Consider the following 20,179-nt stretch of genomic DNA (forward strand, 5'->3'; position numbering starts at 1 on the left):
GAGTCCAAGAAGCATTTTGTGAATGACCAAAAGAAAATTGTAGCAAAACTAAGCATCCTTTTTAGATGCTTACCATTACTATGTTCAAAACAAAGAATCACTAGCTCAGCTGTTTTTCTTAACATATTCTCAAAAGAACTATTTTACCTAGAGCACATCAAGTTCCAAGAACAAAAAGTTGGTTTAGGTTTATGAACTTTGTAACAGTAACATCTAATTCCAATGCAAAAAAACTTATGACCATAATTTAGATAGAAATACTATTTTTACATCCATTATGTATGACTAACAGAGCAACAATTTATGTCTTAATTGTATGTAAGTAAATTGTGTTCATCCTTATATTGAGTGTTATCCAACCACATAGATAACCATATAACTATATAAGCAAATTCAAGGATTAAGATAATCCTTGATCTTTTTAGTGGCAGCTTCTTTATAAAGCTTTGCCTCTCAAAACTGCTCTTGCTAGCAGAAATTTAACCACTAACCACCAGTGTAAAGGAAGCTAAAGAGACCAAGGATTTTTCCAATTAATTTTTATGAAGTCGCCCTGCTGTCGCCATCACCACTGCTGCCACTGCCTAGGCCACCACCGCTGCCTGAAGCACTGCCTAGGTCATCCATGGAGCAAACATCGGAGTTCTTCTTCTCCTCCTCACTCTCTTTCTCACTATCTGTGTAAACATTTTGAGTAATGAATGAGCCTGAGAAAAATAAGGTGCCATTAAATAGGTCAGTTGACGTGGCCATTAACAAATTTTTAGTGATGCCATGGCCAGTGGTGTATTTTTCAACCATTGATCTCTAATAAATCAATAATAATAAAAAGCTGTACCTGTTAATAATAAAAGTGCACCTTAGTTTTGTGGTTTTCATGTTTTCCTCAGCACACGAGACATTTCTTTGTGTTTGATATTTCCTTACAATGAAGTTTTATTATTTATCAAAAACAATAATAATATAGAAATTTTTACTATCCTAAAATCACACATGCATATGACAAATTCTTCAAATATGTCCTACTTCATTTTAACATTAACACCTACTAATGATATTAACGCAATTTTTTGTTTCTTCCACTGTTGATTACCCACAATTACATTCACCAAGAACAGGCACAAACAGCTAAAAAATCCTCCGGCCGGTAGACAGTAGAAAAGCACATCAAAACAATTAATATTTGCAACCTCCACATTCTCTCTAGTCCCTATTGATGCTAATTCAATTAACTGGTAGTCCAGAAACTAATATAAACACTAACTTAACAATCATTTTCCTTCCATTTTACAGCAACCAGAAACAGGCTAATAAAAAAAGAACCAAACAAAATGAGACTCAAAACAAAGCTAATATTGAACAAAATCAAGCAAACAAAAAGTTAATCATTATTAAACTTTGTGTCCAAAATCCTAACTAATGACAGTCACTATTTGGCCACTGAGAAAGCCTAAGAAAAGAAAAAAAAAAGCATAGGTTATAGTTTGAACTCCAAAATTGACTTAAGTTAGAAATATTAGAACAGGGCCAAGGATTAGCAAAAGGCAACCCTAAGCCTAGCATTCTCTGCTCAAGCTGTAAATTTGCTAATAAGAAATGCACACTGAAAAAAGAAAAACAAAATCAAAAGATTGACCTCATTTCAACACTTCCAACTATCATTCCTCAAATGTAATTTAAAGAACTTCACCCATTCATATTGAGAAGTTTCTTAAACTCAGGGATATAAACAATTACAGCCTTAGTTTCTGCATCGAAAGTACTAGCCAAAGTTATATACAAATCAAGCTATACTAGCTAAAGTTACTTTTCACAATGATAGTGGCAAAACTGAAAGTGATATTATAGCTGAAGTTAATTTTCACATTTACTTACCCCCATCAAGTAAAACCAAGCTCTCCATTGAATTAGCCGAGAAAGCCACCCAATTAGCATCTTCAATGGCGAGAATGTTCTGATTTTGACTCTCAGGGTCAATTGAAACCAGTCCAGTGGCATTCTTAATGAGAAGTTCACCATTGTTAGTGCAGCCAAAGAAATGACCTATCCAAACCCATTCCATTGGTATCACAAATTTTCTAGTCCAAGACTTGGACACGCCGTACTTCTCCATAACCCATATGTGGCATAAGAATCTCCCACCACGCTCATTACCATGATCACGAGCGAAAACAAAATCAGCTGGCGATCCCTTGTACACTGCAAGTTCAGTGAAATTTATAGACACTAAATCTAAGTGATTACGAGGCATCATTATCTCATGGAAGCTTTCATCACTAATGTCAAAGGACAAAATGAAAGAATAGCCAACAGTAAAAGCTAAAGCGTGCAGAGCTCCATTATAAAATTTGAAAGGTCCCCAAACATCACAAATAGTCCCAATGTTGGGTTCATACCCTCTTAAGGACTCCATAGATACTACAACCTTTCTCCACGAATCCGAACTTAACGTGTAAATCTCTGCTTCAGCCTCTGATTCATTGAACATCACATTACACACAATCCTCAGAATCTTGAAGTCGTTGTTCAGAGAATCATAAGCAAATCCAATAGCGGCTCTTTCATTATACTTGCGATTAAAGCGAGTAGCTACAAGTTTCTTGAACATTCTAATACTTGGATTCCACAAATAAATAATGTGACAAAGTTCTTTCTCACGACTAGCTAGGCAGAACAACCCATTACAGAAACCAACAATCATGTACTTCTCAAAAAAAGAGGGGATTTCAAACCTAGAAACCTGGGTCAATGTGCGGTCGTTGTTGCAAACAACCGTACACAATTCTTTGGAAGATGATGAACTATCCTTATCCTCTGTACTATATAGCAAATACCCACTGTGAGTTTTTGTGGACATTGATGATTCGGATTGGTTGAGGTTGAGCTTCAAGTGTTTGTTGATGAAAGTGGTGTCAGTGATGATGGAGTTCCAAGATTTCGAAACGCACCTGAATCGGGTTAAGGATTTCACTGGTAGGTGAGCCAGGATGTCTTCTACAACGTCGTCTGGAACACGCTCACCCATTGTTGTTGTAGTTTGAGACATTGGGAAGGGACCAAGTTTAAGGTTTCAGGTTTTATTAGTTTGTGTCTTGACTTTTGAGCGTGAAAAAAAGTGAAATGAAAGAAGGAGCTGGAGGAATATGTTTATGTGTCATAAAACTCATACGGAGGAGAACTGTGAAGGAAAAAAAAAATGGAGATTCGGTGAATGAATCTATTGGGCTTAAGCCTCGGAAGAACCACTAAGCCCAAGTAGGCTTTATTTACCCGAAGTGAATCACTTTCAACCCCATTTATCCTCTCAAAATACCAAAGTAAGTTTGGATGTGCATTAATAATTGTCTATTTGTTGAAAGTAAGGTAATAATAATTAAGAGGAGGGGTGGGGAAGATAATCCTTTTGTGAGTGGAGCTTGCTAAACCCGCTTGGTAAAACAAATTTCATAGTTGTCATACTTTTGTTTGAATGCAAAATCTTTAATCATGTAAGGATTGTATGAGTTCTCGAACTATGAAAACTTGGTATTCAGCTTTCAGTCCGCTATAGTTCTTACCAAACTACCACTCTATTGCTTAAACATCTCCCAATTTGGTGGTGGATCAGTTGACTCAATGTGGAACTCATCAATTCAATACCTATGTAGAACTCAATTCATTTAATATCTAAGTTACATGTAATAAGTAATTATTTAGTACACCAAACTCCCTCCCCCCAACAACATAACAGTGAGTGCGTTGCTATAAGAAAAAGAAGAAATGTGTTATTTTTGGATAGGTTATAAGAGGAAAAATATATTGCTCGAATATAAAATAATTGTCCCTAATATGTATACTCCTACAGCTTGGTTTGATTAAACGATGTGTTTGACTTCGCTTATGGAGTTCTATTAATTTGAATTGTCATGTTGGTTCTAATTTCTAAGTAATATTTTAAGTTCCCTCTTCTGTTTCAAAGACTCGAAAAATCAATTGAGAAACATAGGGGGTGGAACATGTGGCTTTAGTTGAAACTCACATATTCCATGAGGTTAATTCCCAGGGGTTGTGAAGAATCTTGCATTTGAGGAAGGTATAACAGGTTGATTTCCCCTTAGAAATCATAAAGTTTCCAACATGGCTCATGAACCACCAATTTCTGCATCAGAATGACAGATTTCTTTGGCCTAATTTTAAAGTAGATCTTTACACAACAAGTGGCAGGAGACCCAACCCCTGTAACTTCTTTCTCTGGTGAGCTAGATCTTCAAGTACATAGTCCTATCCATTGGTTAGTTAATAGTTTCTATAATTCTCTAAAAATGAGTGATAATGATCTGAAATGTAGACTTCTAAAAATTTGTATTGAGGCTATTTACATTTGAAAAGCCTAAAATTCCCAAAGGGGGTGCTCTAGTGCAGCTACAACTTCAATAATTTGAAAAGCCTTCCAACTTGATCACTTGAGCACAATGATTAAAAAGTTATATTTATATTTAATTTAATTACTTAAGATATAGTAAAATACACATTTGACTTTCCTATAGTATCATCCAACTGAATAAAAAAATGAAGACAAACCATATGGCTCATTAGCATAGTCCTAAATTTTCAAAATGAAAAGGCAAACTGCCAACATCATCATCACTCATAAAACCAATCTAAAATATTTTAATACAAAATATGCGAGTACTAGCATTAGGGGTGTAAACACTCCCAATTGCTGTTTTAGAAACTAAGAACTCAAAAAAGTGCTCTAATCCAGTATGTAAATCCTAAAAATTTAAGAACCTGTAAACATAAACAGTAGGTATCTATATTTACAACCCACTGTTCACGAGTTTCTAAACCCAAATAATATTAATTTCTTTATTCTCTCTCTCTCTCTCTCTCTCTCTGACCCTCTGACCCTCTGCAACTCTCTTCTCTCTCAACTCTCTAAAACTCTCTGAAACTCTCTTCTTTCATAACTCTCCCTCGTGATCCTCGCGATTTTAGTTGGTGGGTTTCGATGATGGCACAGATCAGAGTTTGGGTCGGTGGTGGCTGTGGTTAGAGTTTTGGGTCGATCGGTGGTTGTGGGTGAAGTTTGGATCAGTTGTTTGGTGGGGTTTGGATCGATTATTTGGGATCAACGTTTGGGTGGTGTTTTTGGTCAAATTTAGGTGGTGTTTATTGGTTTGGTGCTTACTAGTTTGCTTGCTCGGTGCTTATGGGTTTCGTGTGGATTTTCCTTTGATTTCTTTTGGGTTTCTATGTATATGGTGTTGCCGTGGTTAGCGTTGTCCATGGGTCGGGCCTGGTCGGTTTTGGACCCAACTCAGACTTGACTTGTCGGCGTTGAGTGGAGAGCGAAGGAACCCGAACCGACCGTCGAAAAAATCAGTTGAGTCGGTTTCGAGTGATGGTGGGCGTCGGTCGCCGGAATAAAAAAGGCATCGAAATCTGAAGAAAAAAAAAGTCGCTAGAATCTAAAAAAATTCGCTGAAAACTAGATCTTTTTTGCTGAAATCTGCATTTTTTTTCGCTAAAAATTGCTGGGATTTGGCTAGATCTGGCTAAATCCCACCAGATCTAGCCGGATTTGGTCGAGATCTTACTAGATCTAGTTGAGATCTCGTCGGATCTAGCTTGTTTTTGCAGGATTTAGTCAGATTTTTTTTATAGCTCCAGTTGGGTTCAGGTTGCTTGGGTTTTGGAGATGCAAACCCGCTACTCGACCCGCCAGTGTCGGTTTTTGAGAACGAAAACCCGTCGCCAACCGACTAGACCTTCGATTCGAGTTGGAATCGGGTCGACATCGGGCGATTTAGTCGGGTTGTCGGGCTCTGGTCAAGTCTGGATAGCCCTAGCTGTGTTAGTAGGTTGTTGTCGTGGGTCTGTAGAATCAAGGTGGTGGGGGGTTTGTCGTGGTGGTTGGGGTGGGTTTTACTGTGGTGGGTTTGTGGTGTTAGTCTGTGGAAAGGCCATGATGGGTCTATGGTGGTTTTTTGTTTTGGTTTTTTTGGTGGTGATTTGTGGTTGTCATGTGGGTGATTGTGGTGGTGGTTGTTGGTGGTGGTGGCAGCTGAGTTTCAGTAGTTGGCTTGATCTGGGTTGTTCTGTTCTGGGTTTGGGTTTGGGGATGATAAAAAAGAGAGGAGAGAAATGGTAGTTTTATATTTATTTTATTAAGAAGTTTATATTATTTTATTATGATGTATATAAAATAGAAACTGGAATGTTGAGAGAGTTATAAAATGAGATGGAAAAATAGATAAAGTAGGTTTTTATGGTGTAAAATAGAACTTTTTTGATATCAGATGCTAATGCTCTTAGATTTTCCTACGATAATCTTTTTCTTTTTTGTCAAATTCTCTCTTCTTCTACTTTTCCTAGCAAGACTAGACTCTTACCTCCATTAAATGCAGAAGAACAAAGATAGAGAAACTAGTTGATGTTTTAAACTACCATAGTGAAGGGACACCAACATCATCAAAATCACTAATCATGCCACCAAGAAGAGAAAGAATGTCCTAAATCAAAATAAATATTAATTTCCCCATCAAAATTACTATGATAACTACTCTAGCATCACTCTTATTCCGTGAAATCATAGACAACACAACGAACAAACAACCAATGCCATCAACATACTTTTATTTCATTTAGTCATAAAACCATCATAAATTTACAACTTATTATAATTTGTTTTATTTTTAATTTTTTTATATAATTAGACTGCAATATAAGATACACTCACGTTTTAGGATTAGGATTTAAAATCCTACAACCTAGAAAACAATCGTGAAAGTGTGAAACCAAAAAATCAAAAATAAAATAAAATAAACCGTACAACACAACAAAAATTAACACAAATTTTTTTACAATATTATTTGAACTCTCAAACCTCAGTAACTCTCTTCCACTATTTCAAGGGTCTCATGGCTGCCAACAATACCACTTCATCAGCTTTGGAAAAAGAACAGGGTTGATATATTTGTACCTTTTGTTTGCAATAATGTCAAAGATTATATTTTTTTTCTTTCGGGGGTTAGGGGTTGGTGTTTTATTTTTAAAATCACTACCAGAATCATCTTTAAAAAAAAAATCCCTAATAGAAACCTGGAAATACTTACTCCGAATTCCCAAAGGATTGGAGATCCTAGTCAGACTCTATGTATGTATAAACTATTCCCAGCTCCCAACCCAAACCCTTACGTACCATCTTCAATCAAAACAAAAGAAAAGCTATCTGCTAATGCTACGGCTAAGGGAAGTTTGTCTACGTCAAGGCTATTGAAGCCATATGAAGATAAACCCGTCATCATTTTCAGTGGTTTCAACTGGTTCAAACCACCTTCGGTGACGGATAATGGAGTCATTGAAACACAGCTAGAATGGTATTCCATTGAAGTACCAAACACAGACGCAGAGCAAAAGCAAAAGCTCAATCCGTTTTCGGTAACAGAGGTTGAGAGATTGAGTTACTTTACAGTTTTAGACTCATCTATCTATTGTATTAGCCATTACACTACACTTTGTACCAATCAAGTTTGGAAGTTAGACCTTACCGGTTGTATTGATGGTTGGCAACCTAGTCCTTCATCTTCAACTGGTAGTAGAGTGCTCCCTCAAAAGATCATCTTGAATGGAAAGTTGTATTTTTATGAACTTTGTAGCAGTAACATCTATTTCCAATGCAGAAAAACTTATGCCCATAATTTAGATAGAAATACTATTTTTACATCTATTACATATGTAAAACAGAGCAACAATTTATGTCTTAATTGTATGAAAGTAAATTGTGTTCATCCTTAAATTAAGATAATCCTTGGTCATATCAGTGGTTATATTTCTGCTAGCAAGAATAGTTCCAAGAGGCAAAGCTCTATAAAGAAGCTGCCACAAGAAAACCACCAGTGTAAAAGAAGCTAAAGAGACCAAGGATTTTTCCAATTAATTTTTATAAAGACACCCTCTTGTGGCCATCGCCACTGCTGCCCAGCCCACTGCTGCTACTGCCTAGTCGACCGCCACCGCCTAGGTCATCCATGGAGCAAGCATTGGAGTTCTTCTCCTCCTCCTCCTCCTCTCTCTCACTCTCTCCATCTGTGTAAACATTTTGAGTAATGAATGAGCATGAGAAAAATAAGGTGCCACTAAATAGGTCAGTTGACACGGCCATTAACAAATTTTTAGTGATGACATGGCTAGTGGTGTATTTTTCAACCATTAGATCTCTTATAATCCACATTTAGCTATGGAACAAAACATTACTATGCAAACCCAATTAGGCTAATGGGTTTTTGAATGGTCAATGATGAAAGTACTAGAGAACAAAATTGCTTCGCTATCTGAAATCCCCATTTTGAGCACAATTCCGAGTTGCTAACTACAATGGTATACTCTTAAATACGTCTCGTTGCTACTTGTAACATTGATAACACCTACAATGCGCACAGAATTGCTGGATATTCTCAGCAATAATAACAAAATCTATACAAAATAAAGTAGACAGTACTCAATTAAAATTTTCCCAAACCTCAATACACATTATTACCCACAATTACTTTCACCAAACACAGACACAAACAGCTAAACAATCCTCCTGCCGGTAGACAGTATAAAAACACATCAAAACTATTAATATTTGCAACCTCCACATTCTCTCTAGTCCTATTGATGTTAATTCAATTAACTGGTAGTGCATAAAATAATATTAACACTAGCTTAACAATCATTTTCCTTCCATTTTACAGCAACCAGACAGAGGCTAAAAAAGAGAACCAAACAAAATGAGACACGAGGCAAAGCCAATATTGAACCAAATCAAGTAAACAAAAAAGTTAATCACTATTAAACTTTGTGTCCAAAATCCTAACTAATGACAGTCACTATTTGGCTGCTGAGAAAGCCTAGGAAAAAAAAAAAAAAAGCGCAGGTGATAATTTAAACTCCTAAATTGACTTAAGTTAGAATTATTAGAACAGGGCCAAGAATTAGCAAAAGGAAACCCTAAGCCTAGCATTCTCTGCTCAAGCTGTAATTTGCTTATAAGAAATGCACACAGAAAAGGGAAAAACAAAATCAATAAGATTGACCTCAATTTAACATTTCCAACTGTCATTCCTCAAATGCAATTTAGCTAACTTCACCCATTCATATTGAGAGATTTCTTAAACTCAAGGATGGAAACAATTACAACCTTAGTTTCAGCATCATAAATACTAGCTAGAGTTACATACAAATTTAGCTATTCTAGCTAAAGTTAATTTTCACAATGACGGTGGCAAAACTGAGAGTGATATAATAGCAAAAGTTAATTTTCACATTTACTTACCCCCATCAAGTAAAACCAAGCTCTCCATTGAATTAGCCGAGAAAGCCACCCAGTTAGCATCTTCAATTGCAAGAATGTTCTGATTTTGACACTCAGGGTCAATTGAAACCAGCCCTGTGGCATTCTTAATGAGAAGTTCACCATTGTTAGTGCAACCAAAGAAATGATCCCTGTGAACCCATTCCATTGGTATCACAAATTTTCTAGTCCAAGATTTGGCCACACCACACTCCTCCATAACCCATACGTGGCATAAGGCACTCTCACAACGCCCATTGCCAAGATTATGAGCGAAAACGAAATTAGCCAGCAATCCCTTATACACTGCAAGATTAGTGAAATTTATAGTCTCTCCATCTACGTGATTACGAGGCATAATTATCTTATGGAAGCTCTCATCGCTAATGTTAAAGGACAAACTGAATAAATAGCCGATGGTAAATGCTAAAGCATGCAGAGCTCCATTATAAAATGTAAAGGGACCCCAAACACAACAAATAGTCCCAAGTTTGGGTTCAGTCACTTCACACCCTCTTAAGGACTCCACTGATATTACAACCTTCCTCCACGAATCCGAGCTTAACGTGTAAATCTCTGCTTCAGCTTCTGATTCATTGAACATCGCATTACACACAATTCTCAGAATCTTGAAGTCGTTGTTCAGAGAATCATAAGCAAATCCAATAGTGGCACTTTCATTATGCTTGCGATTAAAGCGAGTAGCTACAAGTTTCTTCAACATTCTAATACTTGGGTTCCACAAATAAATAATGTGACAAAGTTCTTTCTCACGACTAGCTAGGCAGAACAAGCCATTACAGAAACCAACAATCATGTACTTGTCAAAAAATGAGGGGATTTCAAACCTAGAAACCTGGGTCAGTGTGCGGTTGTTGTTGCAAACAACCGTACACAATTCTTTGGAAGATGATGAACTATCCTTATCCTCTGTAGTATATAGCAAATACCCACTTTGAGTGTTTGTGGACATTGATGATTCGGATTGGTTGAGGTTGAGCTTCAAATGTTTGCTGATGAAAGTGGGGTCAGTGATAATGGAGTTCCAAGATTTCGAAACGCACCTGAATCGGATTAAGGATTTCACTGGTAGGTGAGCCAAGATGTCTTCTACGACGTCGTCTGGAACACGCTCGCCCATTGTTGCTGTAGTTTGAGACATTAGGAAGGGACCAGGTTCAGGGTTTCAGGTTTAAGTTTGTGTTTTGACTTTTGAGTGTGAAAAGAAGTGAAATGAAGGAAGGAGTTGGAGGAATATGTATTATATGTTTATGTGTCATAAAACTCATACGGAGGAGAACAGTGAAGGAAAAAAAAAAATGGAGATTTGGTTGAATAAATCTATTGGGCCTAAGCCTCGGAATAACCACTAAGCCCAAGAAGGCTTTACTTACCCGGAATGAATTACTTTCTTTTTTTTCTTTTTCTTTTTTTTGAGAAACGAATGAATTACTTTCAACCCCATTTTTTCCTCTCAAAATACCAATGTTAGTTTGGATATGCATTAATAATTGCCTACTTGTTGAAACTAAGGTAATAATAATTAAGAGGAGGGTTGGGGAAGATAATCTTTTTGTGAGTGGAGCTTGCCAAACCCACTTGGTAAAACAAATTTCAAACTTGTTAGACTTTTGTCTAAATGCAAAATCTTTAATCATGTAGGGATTATATGAGTTCTAGAACTATGAAAACTTGGTATCAAGCTCTCAGCCCGCTATAGTTCTTACCAAACTGCCACTCTATTGCTTAAACATCTCCCAATTTGATGGTGGATCAGTTGACTCAGTGTGGAACTCATCAATTCAATACCTATGTAGAACTCAATTCATTTAATACCTAAGTTACATGAAATAAGTAATTATTTAGTACACCAAACTCCCTCCCCCCAACAACATAATAGTGAGTGCGTTGCTATAATAAAAAGAATAAATAAGTTTTTTTGGATAGGTTATAAGAGGAAAAATATATTGCTCCAATATATTATAATTGTCCCTAATATGTATACTCCTACGGCTTGGTTTGATTAAACGATGTGTTTGACTTCGCTTATGGAGTTCTATTATTGAATAGTCATGTTGGTTCTAATTTCTAAGTAATATTTTAAGTTCCCTCTTCAATGTCAGAGACTCCAAAAATCAATTGAGAAACATAGGGGGCTGAACATGTGGCTTTAGTTGAAACTCACATATTCCATGAGATTAATCCCAAGAGGCTGCGAAGAATCTTGCATTTGAGGAAGGTATAACAGGTTACTTTTCCCCTTAAAAATCACAGAGTTTCCAACATAGCTCATGAACCACCAATTTCTACATCAGAATGATTGATTTCTTGGGCCTAATTTTAAAGTTGATCTTTACACAACAAGTGGCAAGAGACCAGACCCCTATAGCTTCTTTCTGTGGAGAGCTAGATCTTGAAGTACATAGTCCTATCCATTGGTCAGTTAATAGTTTCTATAATTCCCTAAAAATGAGTGATAATGATCTGAAATGTAGACTTCTAAAAATTTGCATTGAGGCTATTTACATTTGAAAAGCCTAAAATTCCCAAAGGGGGTGCTCTAGTGTAGCTACAACTTCAATAATTTGAAAAGCCTTCCAAATTGATCACTTGAGCACAATGATTAAAAAGTTACATTTATGTTTAATTTGATTACTTAAGGTATAGTAAAATACACATTTGACTTTCCTATAGTATCATCCAACTGAATAAAAAATGAAAACAAACCATATGGCTCATTAGGGTAGTCCTAAATTTTCAAAATGTAAAGGCAAACTGCCAACATCATCATCACTCATAAAACCAATCTAAAATATTTTAATACAAAATATGTGAGCACTAGCATTGGGGGTGTAACCATGTAAACACCCCCAATTGCTATTTTAGGAACTAAGAGCTCAAAAAAGTGCTTCAACTCAGTATGTAAATCCTAAAAATTTTAGAACCCGTAAACAGTAGGTACCTATATTTACAACCCACTGTTCACGAGTTTCTAAACCCAAATAATATTAATTTCTTCATTTCTCTCTCTCTCTCTCTCTCTGTGACCCTCTGCAACTCGCTTCTCTCTCAACTCTCTAAAACTCTCTTCTCTCACAACTCTCCCCCATGATCCTGGTGATTTTAGGTGGTGGGTTTCGATGCTAGAACAAATCGGAGTTTGGGTCGGTGGTGGTTGTGGTTGGAGTTTTCGGTCGATCGATGGCTGTGGGTGGATTTTGGGTCGGTTGTTTGGTGGGGTTTGGATTGGTCATTTGGGGTCAACGTTTGGGCGGTGTTTTGGTTGGATTTAGGTGGTGTTTGTTGGTTTGGTGCTAACTGGTTTGCTTACTTAGTGCTTGTGGGTTTTGTGTGGATTTTCCTTTGATTTTTTTGTGGGTTTTTGTGCATATGATGTTGCCGTGGTGGTGGGTTGTTGCTATGAGTCTGTAGATTCATGGCGGTGGGGGTTGGGGTGGGTTTTTTAGTGGTGGGTCTGTGGTGTTAATATGTGGTGAGGTTGTGGTGGTTTTTTGGTGGTGATTTGTGGTTGTCATGGTTGGTGGTATGGGTGATTGTGGTGGTTGTTTTGGTTGTTGTTGGTGGTAGTGGTGGCTAAGTTTCGGTGGTTGGCTTGATCTAGGTTGTTCTGTTCTGGGTCTAGGTTTGTGGATGATGAGAAAAAGAGGAAAGAGAGGGTAGTTTTATATTTATTTTATGGGAAATGCTAACGAATGTCCTTATGGCATTGGTTAATAATCTATTTAAAGAAAGTTTTTATGGGAAAAGAAAAAAAGTAATTAATGTTTTAACAGCTTTTTTCATTTCCCATAAAAGTTGTGTCAAAATTTTCCTAAAATGGATTGTTAACCAATGCCCTAAGAGCACTCGTTAGCATGACCCTTATTTTATTAAGAAGTTTATATTATTTTATTATGATGTATCTAAAAATAGAAACTGAAATGTTGGGAGAGTTATAAAATGAGATGACAAAATAGATAAAGTAAGGTTTTAAGGAGTAAAATAGAACTTTTTTTGACATCGCATGCTAATGCTCTTAAATTTTCCTATGATAATCTTTTTCTTTTTTGTCTAATTCTCTCTTCTTCTTCTTTTCCCAGCAAGACCAGACTCTTACTTCCATTTAAATGCAGAAGAATAAAGAGAGAGAAACTAGTTGATGTTTTAAACTACCATAGTGAAGGGACATCAATATCGTCAAAATCACTAATCATGCCACCAAGAAGAGAAAGAATGTCCTAAATCAAAATAAATATTAATTTCCCCATCAAAATTACTATAATAACTACTCCAGCATCACTCTTATTCTTTTTTTTTTTTTTTTTTTTTGGTAAACAACAAATTTTTATAAACTAAAAAGCAAAAGAGGAAACATGACAGAGCCCGTCCGAGAATACACCACGACAATCAGCCTCAACAAAGGAAATAAGGTCCACAGGCGGACTTGAATACAGAGTAAAATCTAAACTTTGAGAACAACCTAGTCTAGCTAAGCGATCCGCACACAGATTTGCTTCCCGAAAGACATGTTTAATACGGGCATGAGGCATTTGGGAAACCAGCAGCTTGCAATCATCAATGAGAGGGGAAATCACAGTGTTAGTGAATGAGGGGTTGTTAAAAGCCTCCACAATGACTTTAGCATCCAATTCTATAACTATTTCAAGAGAGTTTAATTGAAGACATAAGAGTAATCCATCTCTAAGGGCCTACAGCTCAGCTACTAGACTGTTTGCTTTCCCTAATCTTCTGGAGAAACCCACAACCCAGCTTCCTTTGTCATCTCTTATCAATCCACCGCCCCCTGCACTACCCAACAAATCATTTGAAGCTCCATCAGTATTGAGCTTTAGACAGCCGGCCTGGGGCTTATCCCAACGGATTCTTTGAGGGAGCCTGCGGTTCAACCTCTTAGGACGAGACGCACAAAGAGCAAACTCCTCTGCCTGCATAATGATATCCTGCAGAAGATTAGGATTAGGCCTTTTGTTGTTGAACACCAACATATTTCTTTGTTTCCATATCTTCTAGATGGTGTAAAGGAAGATTGTTTGCGAAGTGGATAGTCTGTTTGGGTGGGGCTTCCCTTGTTGGCAGTTGGTAACAAGCCACTCCCTTGTGTTTTGAGTGAAAAAAACTTGATTAATAGTTTGGAACTCCAGCTGAACCCAAATCGACTTGATGAGCTCACAATCACGGAGAGCATGAATAATTGATTCACTTTCAGTATGACAAAAGGGACAGATTGGATCCTGAGAGACCCCATTTCTCACAAGGCACTCTTTAACCCCAACACTATTGTGCATACATTTCCACACAAAATTCTGAATTGTAGGGAGGGCATTAAGCTTCCATATCCACCCACCAGCGAAGGTTTCTTCATTTGGGACCTCATTGGCAAGGCAATAAGCACTCCCCAAATTGAAAGAACCTTTAAGAGAGTGACTCCAGGCAAGCTTGTCCCCACCTCTCGCAACAATAGGAGTGGGAATAGCTTGAATTTCAGCTTTCAGCTTTGGGGGAAAAACAAAGGGAATAACTGACCAATCCCATCCATAAGGAGCAGCAACATCTCTGATCCTGAGATTGTAGGTTTCACAGGTAAGAGGACCATGGATAACTTGTCGAAGAGGACCAAGGTTTGTCCAACAGTCAAACTAGAAACTTAAATTACTTTCAAAGCCCGGAATCCACTTCACACCCTTCTTGAAAACTTCTTCACCTTTCAAAATTCCGCTCCAAGTGGGGGAGCATGACGATCTTGACTTAATTCGCTCCTCAGTTCTTTGTCTTGTGCCATACTTAGCCTTAAAAACCCTTGCCCAAAGCACATCGCCCTCAGTGTGAAGCCTCCAGTTGAGCTTTGCTAGAAGGGCTGTATTTCTACCCTTCGCTGTTTGTAACCCCAACCCACCTACATCCTTTGGTCTAGTGACTTTCCTCCAGTTCACCCATTGCATCTTCTTTGAGTTATCCATCGACCCCCAAAGGAAGTTTCTATTCACTCTATCCACTCCTTCCAAGATCTTGTTGGGCAGATATGCATTCTGCATTACATGAGCTGGGATGGTGGAGGAAGAGGCTTGAATCAACATTGTTCTGCCTGCCATAGACAAAAGGTTTGCTTTCCCACCCGCAAGTTTTTTCTTTACCCTATCAAGGACAAATCCAAACTCTTGGTTGTTGGTCCCTAGATGTTTGAGTGGGAAACCTAAATATTTTCCCAAGTTAGAAGTCTGCTGGAAGCCCAATAAACTCGAGAGCATATCTCTTTGGTCAGGATCAATGTTGGGAGAGAAGAAAACCCGGGATTTCTCTTCACTAATGGTTTGCCCTGATTTGGTACAGAATTTTGTTAGGGCGTCTTTTACCGCTGCACAACTATCAGGATCAGCTCTGGCAAATAAAATGAGGTCATCAGAGAAGAATAGATGGGAAAAAGAAGGCCCACTTCCAGAAGCTTTGACTGGATGCCAAAGCTTACCCTGGCATTTTTCCTTAATCAGGAGGCCTAGATACTCCATACAAAGGATAAAGAGATACGGTGAGATGGGGTCATCTTGCCTGATCCCTCTAGAAGGCTTGAAGGGTTCAAGACTGCCTCCATTAAAAAGTAGAGAAGTTGACACTGAAGTCACACAACTTAAGATGAGGTTCGAAATCCTATTTGGAAAATTGAAATTTATCAGCATCTCCTGGATAAAACCCCACTCAATTTTATCATAAGCTTTTTCAAGGTCGATCTTGATGGCCATATATCCTCTTTTACCCTTTGTTCTGCCTATGGTGTGAATTAGCTCCCGTGCAATAATGGTATTATCCACTCCATGTCTCCCGGGTATGAAGGCAGCTTGGCAAGGGGAAATAAGCTTGTCCAAAAGCGGTCTTACCCTCACCATAATCACCTTAGTAATGATCTTGTAAATCATATTGCATAGGCTGATTGGTCTGTAGTTACCAATAACCTCAGGGCCTTGAATTTTAGGAATCAGCACAATGTGGGTTTTATTCATATACTCAAGAACCCTTAGCTTGGTAAAAACATCCATGACTTCCTCCAACACTGAATCTCCAACAACTAACCAGAATCTCTAGAAGAACCCAGCGTGTAACCCGTCCGGCTCGGGGGCCTTGTAAGCCTTCATAGACTAAAGAGCTTCCTTGACTTCTTCCCTTGTGACCACAGAGTCTAGATTACATTTATCTTCCTCAGATAGATGGTTCTGCCACTGGTGGTGATGCAAACCCAACCGGCCAGCCTCTGTGTGCGAAGTGGTGTAGAGGGAAATAAAACCCTTCCTGAAGTAGTCCATAACCTCCCTTTCTCCAGTTATCCAATCTCCCCTCTCATCCTTTACAGAAGCAATATGGTTCCTCCGCCTTCTAGCTAGGGCCGAGACGTGGAAGAAGGAAGTATTCCTATCTCCTTGGATCATCTAGTTTATCCTCGACTTCAAAGCCCACAAATCTCTTTCTTGATCCAGGACCATTTCGAGCTCATTGTGAATCTGGTTCTCCAGGTAAATGAGATTATCGCTAGGCTGATTTGCCAAGGCACGTTGGATGCCATAAAGCCTGGCTATGCACCTCCTTTTTTTTGCATGAATATTACCGAAATGAGATTTATTCCATACAATGGCTTCCTTTGTAAATCGGTCTATCGAGTTAGCAAGCTTCCTAGAGCCATTCCAGGCATGACTAACCATAACGGGGAAAGATAAATCAGTAAGCCAAAAACTCTGAAACCGGAAAGGTCTGTTGAGGTGTAACGATCTGTTGGGATTGGACTCCAAGAGGACCGGGCAATGATCCGAGTGGCACCGAGGGAGATGGGTGACCTTAGCATTTGGATAGAGCAAGCACCAGTTCGGATTCCCAAAGAATTTGTCAATTCTTTCAAGAATGAGATTATTCAAGTCTCTTTTATTGGACCATGTATACCTTGGCCTAGAAAAACCCATGTCTACCATACTGCACTTGTCTAGACAATCTTTGAACAATAGGGATCGGCCAATACTGACACCCCTTCCACCAAACTTATCCTCACCAATTAATGGCTCATTGAAGTCCCCAGCCATTATCCATGGTTTATTATGCAGCTCAGCCGCTTTTGAGAGGTTTTCCCACAACACACAACGTTCTGCACTTCTAGGACTAGCATATATAGCAGAGAATATCCAAGCAAAGTCAGAGGAGCGTACCTTAACCTCCACATGGACCTCCTGCTTAGTTTTTGCCAGTGTCTCAGCCTCAACTTTATCTGAGTTCCAAAGAAGCCAAAGCCCACCTGCGTACCCAACTGTGTCGATGTGGATAGCACCATAAAAAAGGAGTAAATCTGAAACCTCCTTAGCTCTCCTGCCTCCAAGCTTGGTCTCTATGACTACAAAAATGGCCAGATCATGAATCCGGGTAAGGTCCTGAATGTGACTCTGAAAGTTGGGCTTCAGAGTGCCCTTACTATTCCAGATTATTATATTCATAGTAAGATGATAGGTTGGGGTAAGGCACTTATCAACAGGCGGCCACAACACCGCCACCCTCCTCCGATTCCATCTGATCGTCGCCATTATCTCCAGCATCTGTCTCCATCTTAAGCATAGTGTCAGCTTCTTCTCGAACACACCCATCTCCCTCTCTCGAGTTACAGGGAAGGGATTGAGATTCAGGGCTTGCTGGAAGACCTGTAGGAGCTTGGAGGTGTATTGGATTCCCCAGACCGAGATGGAGACGGAATGGTTCTTGAGCATATAGAGAATCGAAGCTGATCTCCAGATCGGGATTGTGAGCGGGAGCTTCAGGTTTGGTGGAAGCCGCGAACCTGAAGGGAGAGCTTGACGATGAGCCGGGATCATGGTTGGGGAGAAGGCTAGAATTGGCAGAGGGGATGAGAGGTTGGGAATGAGAGGTACCGACGCCACTACTTTGTGTAGATGCACTTCTGTTTCGGGCAATTCCTTTCATGCCCTTGACAGATAATCTAAGAGTGCTCTTCTGGGTTGATAGGGCATGTGTGGGCCTATCCTAACCTCTTTGGGCCTGCGGAGGTAAAGCATGACTGCTGCCCATACCTGAATGGGCCTTCAGCCCAATCCCATTAGGCCTATCAACTGGCCTCGCAGTGGGCTGGGACTTTAAAATGGTTGCATTGCTAACGCCTTCAGCTGCCTGGGCATGCGTAGAATTCCATGCTGATCTGGTGGACCCCTCAGGAGCGGATCCTTTCTTTGTTCCCTTCTGAATTTGTTTTTTCCTAGTCACTACCATCCAAGGGCCATACTGTCCTTCAATGTCCTCTGCTCCACTCACCTTTGGCATTGCATGGGATTTGCCAGAGACGCAGGCTTCATGCAAATTGTGTGAGCGAACTTCCAGTCCGTCCTTATTCACCTCCTCCGCTGCTACCGGCGGTTTACCTCTGTGAATCACGTATGGGCAAGCCTCCTGGCGATGACCCACCCTTCCACAGGCGAAGCAAAGTTTGTGGATACCTTCGTAGGAGACGACTTGTTCAAACTTACCGATTAATATAGTATTAACCAACGGCTTATTGACATCAATTTGAACGCACAACCTGGCGTACTTACCTCGAGCCTCCATGGCCGTGTGACTATCAATTCTAAGCACCTTGCCAATAGCTTCGCCAATTGGCCTGAGAATATCCGCTTCATATAGCTCGATAGGAAGCTCGTAAAGTCTTATCCAAACAGCAATGAGAGAAAAGCTCGCTGAGGAAGGCTTAAAAAATGGTTCCCATGGCCTGAGGGAGAGGAAGTGGTCTACTATAAACCATGGTCCATTCCTTAGTACATTGTCCAAATCTTCCTTGACATAAAAACGAGTTAGGAAGAAATTATTACCAAGGTCCACACAGTCAAGCCTTCCCGATGGTTTCCACAGCTGACTCAGCTTGGAATGAAGGTAGTTGAGACCCACAGATTTGCCAACCAACTTCACAATAATGGCTTTCGAACATTCTATCAACAAACAACCAATGCTATCAACATTCTTTTATTTCATTCAGTCATAAAACCATCATATTAGCTTCGCAAGTTTCACAAATTTACACCTTATTATAATTTGTTTTATTTTTTAATTAGACTGCAATATAAAATACACTCACGTTTTAGGATTAGGATTTAAAATCCTACAACCTAGAAAACAAACGTGAAAGTGTGAATCCAAAAACTCAAAAACCCCTGTACCAAAAAAAAAAAAAAAAAAAAAAACAAAAACAAAACCGTTCCCATAAAAATAAAATAAAAAATTAAAATCAAAACCGTACAACACAACAAAAACTAACACATAAATTGTTTTACAATATTATTTGAACTCTCTATTTCAAGGGTCTCATGGCTGCCAACAATACTGCTTCATCAGCTTTGGAAAAAGAACAGGGTTGATATATGTGTAACTTTTGTTAGCAACAATGTCAAAGATTAGATTTTTTTTTTTTTTTTTTTTCTTTTCTTTTGGGGGTTAGGGGTTGGTGTTTTATTTTTTTTAAATCACTACCAGAATCATCTTAAAAAAAAAAAAAAAAAAAAAAAAAAAAAAAAAAAAAATTCTCTAATAGAAACCTTGAAGTACTTACTCCAAATTCCAATAGGATTGGAGATCCTTGTCAGACATGTATAAACTATTCCCAGCTCCCAACCCAAGCCCTTATGTAACATCTTCAATCAAAACGGAAGAAAAGCTATCTGCTACTGCTATGGCTGAGGGAAGTTTGCCTACGTCAAGGCTATTGAAGCCATATGAAGATAGACCCGTCATCGTTTTCAGTGGTTTCAACTGGTTCAAACCACCTTCAGTGACGGATAATGGAGTCATTGAAACACAGATAGAATAATGGAGTCA

At 38.7% G+C, this 20,179-nt stretch overlaps 3 protein-coding genes across 8 annotated transcripts; all 3 read right to left on the reverse strand.

The window, feature by feature from the left end:
- Nucleotides 1-246: 246 nt before the first annotated feature.
- LOC126707447 (F-box/kelch-repeat protein At3g23880-like) lies at nt 247-10,571 on the reverse strand. 6 transcript variants are annotated; one of them, XM_050407086.1, is made up of 3 exons: nt 9,906-10,571; nt 1,876-2,470; nt 247-707 (listed from the first exon to the last, which is right to left on the reverse strand). In XM_050407086.1, exons 1-3 carry the CDS (start codon nt 10,479-10,481, stop codon nt 541-543), a joined length of 1,338 nt encoding a protein of 445 aa, XP_050263043.1. In that variant the 5' UTR covers nt 10,482-10,571; the 3' UTR covers nt 247-540. The 6 variants fall into 6 exon arrangements, with proteins under 6 accessions (XP_050263043.1, XP_050263044.1, XP_050263047.1 ...); XM_050407087.1 differs by having other exon boundaries at nt 1,876-2,425; nt 9,861-10,571; XM_050407091.1 differs by lacking the exon at nt 9,906-10,571 and adding an exon at nt 839-904 and having other exon boundaries at nt 577-707; nt 1,876-3,147.
- Nucleotides 10,572-16,755: 6,184 nt separating this feature from the next.
- Nucleotides 16,756-17,802, reverse strand: LOC126705222 (uncharacterized). The gene has a single exon (XM_050404131.1). The coding sequence runs from the start codon at nt 17,800-17,802 to the stop codon at nt 16,756-16,758; it is 1,047 nt and encodes a 348-aa protein (XP_050260088.1).
- Nucleotides 17,803-18,343: 541 nt separating this feature from the next.
- Nucleotides 18,344-19,951, reverse strand: LOC126705223 (uncharacterized). Its single transcript, XM_050404132.1, has 2 exons — nt 19,914-19,951; nt 18,344-19,316 (listed from the first exon to the last, which is right to left on the reverse strand). Exons 1-2 carry the CDS (start codon nt 19,949-19,951, stop codon nt 18,344-18,346), a joined length of 1,011 nt encoding a protein of 336 aa, XP_050260089.1.
- Nucleotides 19,952-20,179: the final 228 nt, after the last annotated feature.

Source organism: Quercus robur, chromosome 11, assembly GCF_932294415.1.
Source record: "Quercus robur chromosome 11, dhQueRobu3.1, whole genome shotgun sequence".
NCBI lineage: Eukaryota > Viridiplantae > Streptophyta > Magnoliopsida > Fagales > Fagaceae > Quercus > Quercus robur.

Bases quoted from the DNA above. Each gene is read 5' to 3' on its own strand.
- LOC126707447 (XM_050407086.1), bottom strand. From the start codon at position 10,481: ATGTCTCAAACTACAGCAACAATGGGCGAGCGTGTTCCAGACGACGTC. The intron at 2,471-9,905 runs GCTGAAGCAGAG...AATGAATCAGAG, and splicing joins CGATGTTCAATGAATCAGAA to GCTGAAGCAGAGATTTACAC. The intron at 708-1,875 runs GTAAGTAAATGT...TATTTTTCTCAG, and splicing joins CTTGGTTTTACTTGATGGGG to GCTCATTCATTACTCAAAAT.
- LOC126705222 (XM_050404131.1), bottom strand. From the start codon at position 17,802: ATGAATATAATAATCTGGAATAGTAAGGGCACTCTGAAGCCCAACTTT.
- LOC126705223 (XM_050404132.1), bottom strand. From the start codon at position 19,951: ATGTCTGACAAGGATCTCCAATCCTATTGGAATTTGGA. The intron at 19,317-19,913 runs GTAAGTACTTCA...GAATGTTGATAG, and splicing joins CAATCCTATTGGAATTTGGA to CATTGGTTGTTTGTTGATAG.